Source organism: Vanacampus margaritifer, chromosome 8, assembly GCF_051991255.1.
Source record: "Vanacampus margaritifer isolate UIUO_Vmar chromosome 8, RoL_Vmar_1.0, whole genome shotgun sequence".
Classification (NCBI taxonomy): Eukaryota; Metazoa; Chordata; class Actinopteri; order Syngnathiformes; family Syngnathidae; genus Vanacampus; species Vanacampus margaritifer.
This window is the reverse complement of record NC_135439.1, coordinates 914,038-922,976: the sequence shown is the minus strand read 5'-3', so window position 1 is coordinate 922,976 and position 8,939 is coordinate 914,038. Positions and strand designations below refer to the sequence as shown.

Sequence of the window (8,939 nt, the reverse complement as noted above, 5' to 3'; positions counted from 1 at the left end):
CCCGAAGCCAGCTGGGATAGGCTCCAGCACCCCCGCGACCCTAGTGAGGAAAAGCGGCCAAGAAAATGGATGGATGGATGGATATATATAGTATATAGTTGTGCCTATTTTCAGGGCATTCAAAGTCTTACCAATGCAGCATTAAATACAACTGCAGTGTGCAAACATGAAAAAAATACAAGTATTTAATGTGTGTAAAATGTCAGATAGAGTGCATTTAAATAAATATATATTGGAAAAATGAGATTAGAAAAATCTCACTGGAGCAACTTTAAGTAGTCCATCAAATACGGAATATGTTGCTGATGATATTTGCGCTTAATAGAAGTGCACAAACCGAAACCAAAGCAACATTTCTCTGGGAGTTGTGCACACACACACACACACACGCGTGCGGCACACACTCAGCTCAAATAGTGTAATAAGTCAAAGTGGAGTCGAGCAGACGGTGCATGAATATCAAATGCGGCCTAATTGATGAGCTAATTTATGCAATAACCAGAATGCTTTTTTTTAATTTAAGCTTTTTATTAGCTAAGTTTTTAAGCAACTTGGCTGCTTGGCGGGCGGTTCCGCCGGCCAGCGGGTCAAATATAACATTGCGTTCACAACATAACGAGAAACATTTTTTAAAAGCGTCTTTTCTTTTTTAAAGTGTTTTTCTAGTCCGATGATGTGTTGACGGTCCAAGAAAAATCCAATTAAATTGAAAGTCGATGGTGTCAAACATGTTTTGCCGCCTTTAAAAAAAAGTGAATCTGCCTGGCTGGCGTTGGTGTTGGGAGAAACTCCACATGGATGTCTGCGGTGCCAAACGGGCTGCAAATAACAGATGAGAGAAGGAACTGCTGCTGGGATCAGGAAGGATTGAGAGCGTTTGGTCAAAATGCTTTTTCAAAATAGGGAGAAAGAACCTGACAATGGCTGCTTCAAAGCAAATTGGTACACACTTGGCTTCTTGAGACTTTTTTTTTTGTGGCTCTACTCATGATGAAACTGGCTTTGGGGGCTGAATTGTTTTTACAAATCCAGTTGGACGCAACTGAACCAACTAACCCTAAAATAGGAGGTTAAAACCAAAATGGCTGACTTGCTGTTTCTTTTCGAGCATGGCTTCTTGAGAATTTTTTTGTAGGTCTTGTCATGATAGACACGGCTCACAAAATTTGATATTGCCTAGAACAGTGGTTCTCAATCTTTTTTCAGTGATGTACCCCTTGTGAAATTTTTTTTTTTCAGCCAAGTACCCCCCAACAAGTGCAAATAATTTTTGGTTGAAAAACAGAAATGACTATAACGTCATCATTGTCTGATTGTTATTAAACATTGGAGCTTTATTTGTTTAGTGGTCTCTCTTGAATTATTTGGAAACTACAAAATAGGTAATAAAGTCAAGATTTGTGCACTCAAAAATTTGATTAAATTAAATTCTGTTTTGGGGGATCTAAAAATTGTTTTTAAAGGATTTTTGCATAGATGCTGCTTTTTAAAAAAAATTAAAATTAAAATTTATGCAGTGGGTTGGAAGCTGTGTTGACGGGCAGAAACTTCTTCCTGTCATGAAAACTTGCGTTGCTTCTGCTTCACATAAAGCGTGGCTTGCCAACCAACCATATACTTCCTTTCAGTTTGGTTTGATTGACAGCTAAAGCTAGCCAATGACAATCGGGATGAGGGGGGGCGCAGATGCGCGTCCTTTGGCACACAAATCTACTTCCGGGTTAGCCAGCGAGCGCGCGCTCGCCCGCCGGCCGAATGACCGCCCACGTCATGTTTACGAAGCTTGCAAGCTCTGCGTCTGCCGCTGCCTTTTCGTGGATTAAAAAAAAAGTGATGCAAAGCGACGTATTTTAATGGGAGCCACCAAACGTCAAACATGGATCCAGGCGGACAGTTGACATCGCTGGAATTCCTGTCAGTCCTCACCTCACGTTACAACGTTGACAAGTGAGTGGGAAACTTTTATTTTAATAGTCGAGCAACACACACGGTGGACAAAATTGTAGAACAACACACACACACAGTGAAGCGGTTAAACACACCCACAATAGACACGCACTCAAACACAACAACAACTCATGTTGCAGGATAAAATTATTTATCACACTGCAGTACAATATGAGTTCAATTCTGTTTTTATTGCCAAGATTGTTAATGTTGATGACTGTCACCAAGTTCTAATAAACAATGCACATTAGACATAATCCTTTTTAGATATTAAATGAGATATTTTGCTTAGTTTTCACAGAAGCCATCGTTCTTTTATCATTATCACTCTTGCAGGAGAAGGCAAGTGAAGTGAAATAATACAAAATAAAATTAACATCACAAGTAGGTAGGTTTACAAGTAAATAAAGGTAATAATAATACATTATAATATTAAAACATTAATAAAAAATAAATAGGGACGTGAATACTTGTAAGCAAATAAGTATCAATAGATTCAATTGTGAAGGTTTCGGTACGTAAAGGGGCGGAATTTTCACTTTTCCATGAATGTCAAAAATGATGACGGAGTGCCTGTTTGGAAGCAAAATGGCTTCCTTGCGTCTTTTGGAGGACTGCTAGAAAAGCCGACCGACTTTCATGTTGCTAAGTGCAAGTGGCTTCGGGGGCGGAGTTTTCCCAAACCTCCAGCGGCTTGTGTCGTGCTCAAGCCCTAATGAGTCCAAGATGATTCCAGAGTGATGGCGTTCTGCAAACTCAAGCGCTTGACTCCAGTCCCGCAGCAAAGGCTTGTGGGTAAAGGGCTGTGGGGGTTTTAAACGGCTTGTAAATGCACAAGTCTTGTAGACGCATTAAAGATGCAGCGAAGCGGGCCAACTCGACACGACAGACATGATCTTAACCCGGCGGGACTCCGGCAGGAACAACAAGAAAACTAAGCGGCGAGAGGAATTCCCTCATGGACCGCCGCATGAAGAAGGAGAAGAAAAAGAAGACCTGCGGGGCCCTGGGGAACCCCGGACCTCCTGTCAAAAGGAAGGACGCATGCGGAACTCCCGGGAATCTCGTGCCGGTCTCGTGAGCACTTTGTCCACAACAATCTTCCCAAGTTCATAAGCACGACTTGGCAAACTTTGTACGCTGCATTCAGAAAAATGTATTGTTTCTGTTATTATTGTGTCTCGATTGTGTATCTTGTTTGTTGTTGTGACTTGTGCTCAATTGTGTACGTACAAAATGGCGACTGTCTTCACTGTGTCACTATTGTATCTGTAGGGAGCTTGAAATATCTCTACTGTGTCGTGCATTTCTTATTGCGTACACTCGAAATACAGTTGGGTCAAAAGTTGTTCATTTATGCTTCAAAAATGGACGGATCCAAGTTATCGCTCAATTTGACCCAACATTGTTGGTTGTTTTATACAAAATTACCCTTTTTTTTTTTAAATTTTTCAAAAACGACCCAGAATGTTGGGTCAAATTGACCCAAGTAGACGATCTGACCCAACTTTCTGGGTTTCTTCTTCGAAATGACCCAATTTTTGACCCAAATTTGGGTTAAATTAACCCAAATGGAAGATCTGACCAAAACATCATGGGTTGCTTTTTTAAAAAAAAATTTTTTTTTTAACAAAATAACCTTTTTTCTTATATATATTTTTTGGGTGGTGCAAAAACAAACAAACCAAACAAACCTGAAAGTTGGGTCAAATTGACCCAAGTAGAGGGTCGGACCCAACTTTCTGGGTTGTTCTTTAAAATGACCCCATTTTTGACCCCAAAGCAGGTCAAATTGAGCCAAGTAGACAATCTGGGCTGTTATATAGAAAATGACCCAAGTTTTGACTCATAGTTGGGTCAAATTGAGCCAAGTAGAGGATCAGTCCATTTTTGACCCATTCATTTTTGTGTGTGTACGAATAACCTCTATTGTGTTTTGTTGCGTTTACTGTGTTTCTATCGACGGCATTTTTCATTGTCTACTCTCTGTTGTGTCTGCGCTGTATTTCTATTTTGTCTGTTCTATGTCTCTATAGTGTTTCTACTGTGTGTCTATTGCTCCTCTGTCTCTACTGAATGGTCACTGTAACTCTATTGCGTCTTTACTCTTCTGTTTCTACGGGTTTCTTCAGTCGTTACCAGTTTTAATTGTATCTCAAATATGTCTGTAATGTGTTTTTATTTTGTCATTCGTGTCTCTCTATTGTGTTGCTACTGTTGTGTCCCCAACGCGTCTGTGGGGTCTCCACTGCGTGACAAGAGTGTCTCGACACTGATTCGGTGCCGTGTGTCTCTGTTGTGTCAATATTGCTTTCGAGTCTTTACTGTTTTTTGTTGTGTCTACTGAATCACTGGAGCTTCTCGATTGTGTCGATAATGTGAAACTACAATCGCCATTTTGTGTCTTTTGTGTCTGCAGTGTGTCTCTATTTTGTCTAATTTGTCTTCATTGTGTTGTTACTGTTTACCGTCTCCCGACAACTGCGGATCTATTGTGTCAATATTGTGTTTCTACTGTGTCTTTACTGCCCCCTGTTATCGATTGTACCATCTATTGTGTAGATACTCTAATGAGTGTATTGAGTGAGTGCGTGATGTCGCTATCGTGAATGTAAAATGTCGAGTGTGTCGTTGCTGTCTTTGGTGAGGACTTTTCGTTCTTCCTTTTGTCTTCGTTTGTCCCCAAGTTGCGCTAGCAGGCTAAGCAACCGTTGTTGCTCTTTCTCTCTGTTGATCACAATTATGACATTTTGCTTTCGTTTCTCTCTTCTGTCCTCGTTCTTCCTCAGATTTCTCAGCACGGTTGTAACAGACCTTGCGGCTGTTTATTTACTTGTGAATAGCGATTCTTTGATGGAGCTCTTGTACTCGAATGTATGCGATGGTGTACCCAATGGCAGATGAGTGTCCTCGTTTCTTATTGTCCAAGAAACATGAAGTGGAGAAAAACACATGTTGCAATTATGTAGCAATCATAAAATAAATGTACTCATCAAAAAGTGCAATTATAGCAAAATGATTGTTGTTTTTTAAATAGCGCAGACCTGCAACATTTTTTTTTATCTGAAGCTGTGTAGTGCAGTAGATGAAAGGATGTTGTGATGTTGTTGCCACTCACTAATTGCATTTTATGTTCCTGCAACATTTCCTCTGATGACTTTTGAGTGCTCATTATGTAAAAAAAAACATTTTTTAATAATAAGCTCCAGACCCCGCAGTAAGTACAAAGTGAGCTCAGGCTGACACCGACTAAAAGTCTTGCGTTCGATTGGTTGTGACTAGACGACGTGTTCTTTATTTGGTCTGCCAGGCGACGAGTGCAGAAGGAGGACAACGTTGAATCACATCTTAATCGGAATACAGTTTATCACAGTGAATGTATTGTGTTGTGACTGGAGCGACTCAAATCGATATTGAAGTGAATGCTGTGGCACTTCACTTGAAACGTATCGTAACTTTAAGTGAGTCGTATTGTAACTGGAATGGGTCGTATAGTAGCTGACAGGAAACTACCCATAATTTGAAGTAAATCGTATTCTAATTGCAGTCAATCATGTTGTCAATGAAACTCATTCTATCATAATTTCATTACAATTGTCACAATTGAAGGGAATCTTATTGTGATGTAAGTGAATCATATAATTTGAAAACAATTATGTCATAATGAAAGTATTGTAATTAAAGTGAATCGTCAAAATTGAAGTGAATTGTATTAGTTTTGGAAATTACAAAATTGTAATTGGAGTGAATTGTATCATTAAGTGACATGTAATAAGTGTATTTGGGAGTAAATCGTATTCTAATTGGAATGAATCATATTGTAACTGAAGTTAATCTTATCGTAAGTTGAGTACATTTTGTCACAATTGGCGTGAATCGTATCGTAATTGCAGCGAATTGTATCTTAACCGTATTGTAATTGGAGTGATTCATTGAAGTGGAAATCGTCATAATTGGGCCAATCATATTGCCCATGTTACATCGTAATTGGAGTGAATCGTATCACATCATAAATGCAATGCATAATATGGTGGTGGTGTTTTGTAATTGAATGCATTATCTGTAAATGTGAATGCATTGTTTCGCATCATAATTGTCCTGAGTCATTTTGAATCACAGTCCAAGTGAACTGACAAGGTTCGAACTGGGGAATCCAGCTGTTAGACAGCGCAAAAACGATTCCTAAATTTAACCTCCGTCAGTCTTCGGCTAAATCCATCAGATCGGATTGGATTTTCCCACTTGGACGTTTGTTATCTTTGGAACTCAGCGGGTCGTCTTTGTCGGCTCGCGTGTGTGCTTGCGCGTACGCGTTGGTGTGTTCCCACATGCGTGCTCACAACCGATAAGTGGTCGGCGCTGGCAGCAAAATGAAAACATCAAAGGCGGAGTCACGAGGCAGATTGTTGTGGAAATAACCGCTGACCGCCCACTCCAAAGTAGGTCGGCCAGGTTGGCGCACGTTTAATCGCGTCTGGTTTTTAATTGCGCCCACCACGCTACTCCTTAATTAGCCAGCGACAGCATCATCAGCACGTTCGGCAGGTCGCTCCTTAACTCTGCTGCCAAACGACCAACGATTATGCGGAGGCGCCAATTAAAGGAAGTCGTCCCTCCGACGAGGAACCACTTGAGAAAGTCAAAGATCTCTACAAACTTATTTGGACAAAGGATGTGGGAGAAAATTATCAATGTATTGTCTTAATTGACTACAGTGCGACTGATCGGTTTGGAAAAAGTGCCACAATTATTCACAGAATCGATAACTAATCAACTTGACAACTGTTTTGATCCCTGATGAATCATTTAGAGACATAGTTGGACTTAATATTGTCAAATATTTTCAGATTTGTGCAGTCTTCCATAGCATTTAGCATGACTCAAGCGCCGTTAAAATAACGGTGACGGACCAACAGACAGAGGTGACAAATCCAGGTCGAGAAAGTAGAAAGTAAAAACCCTGCCACAGTTTGGCTTTAGCCCCGGGTGCTAGCTAGCTAGCTCCCATGGCGCTCGTTTACCTGTTAGGGGGCTAGCTAGCACCCGGGGCTAAAGCCAAACTGTGGCAGGGTTTTTACTTTCTGGGCCGGGATTTGTCACCTCTGTCGACAGATTGACGATTACAGTTTGGTTCAGCTCGACGTTTGCTGAATAGCAGACACTCATAATTGATTGACGCGCCCATCCTGGTAATTGCAGTGAATGGGATTTGATCATATGCTGATCAGAGCAAAATGTAGCGATATTCCAACACTCGACCATTTCATCGTCTACTAACATTGAACACATCTGAACTTTTCAGACCTTTTTTTTTTTTTAAAGAGATATCTAGTTCTTAGTTTCTTTAATATATGTTTTTAATTTCTTCAATAGGTCACTGTAATAATACCAATAGGCAAAAAAAAAACAACAATAACAATTTTAAGGACTAATTCCAGCTGTGGGTGACTCAAATCTGTTGCTTTATGGCAAAAAAAATGACCCCCCCCTGTGTCCTCCCCTCACACCTGGCTCATAATGAGGTCACTTCCTGCTTCATCTTCTTCCACTCTGTCACGCTTTTAATCAGCGCGGCCGTGTTATGCTGCCGGAGCTCAGTGCTGCCGGAGCTCAGTGCTGCGACCCCCTCCAAAAAAAAAACACAACTTCACGGCTAGGATGTTCAGCGGCCGGTCCGGCGTTGGCGGCCATTAGCCATAATTCAGCTCTCAGCTTCCCATCACGCCGCGTTCGCTAACTGCACCTCCTGCCCCGCGGCTGGCAGCTAAAACAAACACTCCAGAAAGAGAAAATGAGCTGGAAAAAAAGCCAGCGCGGCTGTCGGTGGGAAGCGTCCTGCATGATGCACGCGGCCGGGAAGATGAATAATGAAAGGATGCTTGAAATGTTGTCTTCATCAATGCTAACAGGAAGTGTCAGGGGAGACAATCTCCTTGATGGAGAAACACGAGCAACAAGAACATTCACGTAAAGTTCCTCCGGTGCTTCGGGAACTGGAATCTCATCCTTTGATCTCGTTTCACACCTTTCTTTCGTTCTAGATTGACCTTCAAAACAGCGAATGAACACAATTTGATTGCAGCCCAGCAGAAATGAATGGAAGCCTGTCCACACCCACTTCCTGTCTTTCAAGAAAGTGGGTGTGGCTTGCCAGGCTTGGTATTTGTCGCAGGGCTTCATTAGCCAACACGAAAACCTTCTGTCATCCCAGACATTCCCACACCGTGTGAGAACACAACAATCCAAACTTCTATAATAGCCACACACTAACATTGCTCAAGAGTCGCCTTCGATTTCACACTTCAACTGCGGCGCCGGCGTGAAAATTCAGTTCACAGCGGATCATCAGTGGTGTCTAAACGGCCTTGGACAGCGGCACAGCAGCGAAGCCCAGTCGCTCCTTCCCTCCTTCCTTCCTTCCCTCCTTCCCTCCTTCCCTCTCTCCTTTCCCTTCCCTCCCACCCCAGCGTCACCCGTCAGAGTTGGAGAGTTTAACACGGCGGCAGAGGCCAGCCGGCGCTATTTGTTTGACAGGTACATGTCTCTATAGGCCACTGCCTTTCCAATTTAAGAGGCCCTTAAGCCGGCAGCAGCCGCCTTAAAATTACTCTGCGCAGAGACGAGACGGAAAAAAAGGAAAAGGTTTTCTCTTCTTCCGAGCCACTTTTAACACAAAGGCCCCGTCGACCCTTCAAGGACACCTCGCTGCAAGCCTTTCATCATTTTGCTTGAATTTTAATTATTTTCGCTGGCTTGTCAAGTCCCACCAGTGAGCGGAGCGGGGAAAGCGAGGTGACGCAAAAGGCAGGAGTGACGGGGATCCGGCGGGAGGACCCGCGCGGGACCACAAAATATTTCATTACCCTTCGAAAGCGTCAAGTCGCCTCGTGGGAAGTTTTGGCCAAGGCAGCGGACCTCGTCCTCGCGCTTGACATGTCAGCTGACGTTTTGTTTCTTCAAAACGGGCGGGGATGTGAACGTTAAGAGAGGAA

General features: G+C 42.3%; 1 protein-coding gene across 1 annotated transcript in view; it reads left to right on the top strand.

Moving 5' to 3' along the window:
- The first annotated feature begins 1,756 nt into the window (after positions 1–1,756).
- The window catches only part of LOC144056537 (uncharacterized), a 109,667-nt gene continuing 102,484 nt past the window's right edge, over positions 1,757–8,939 (top strand). Inside the window, exon 1 of the mRNA XM_077573451.1 lies at positions 1,757–1,947. Within this exon, the coding sequence (XP_077429577.1) occupies positions 1,877–1,947 (71 nt within the window). The 5' untranslated portion in view covers positions 1,757–1,876. The remainder of the gene's footprint in view (positions 1,948–8,939) is intronic.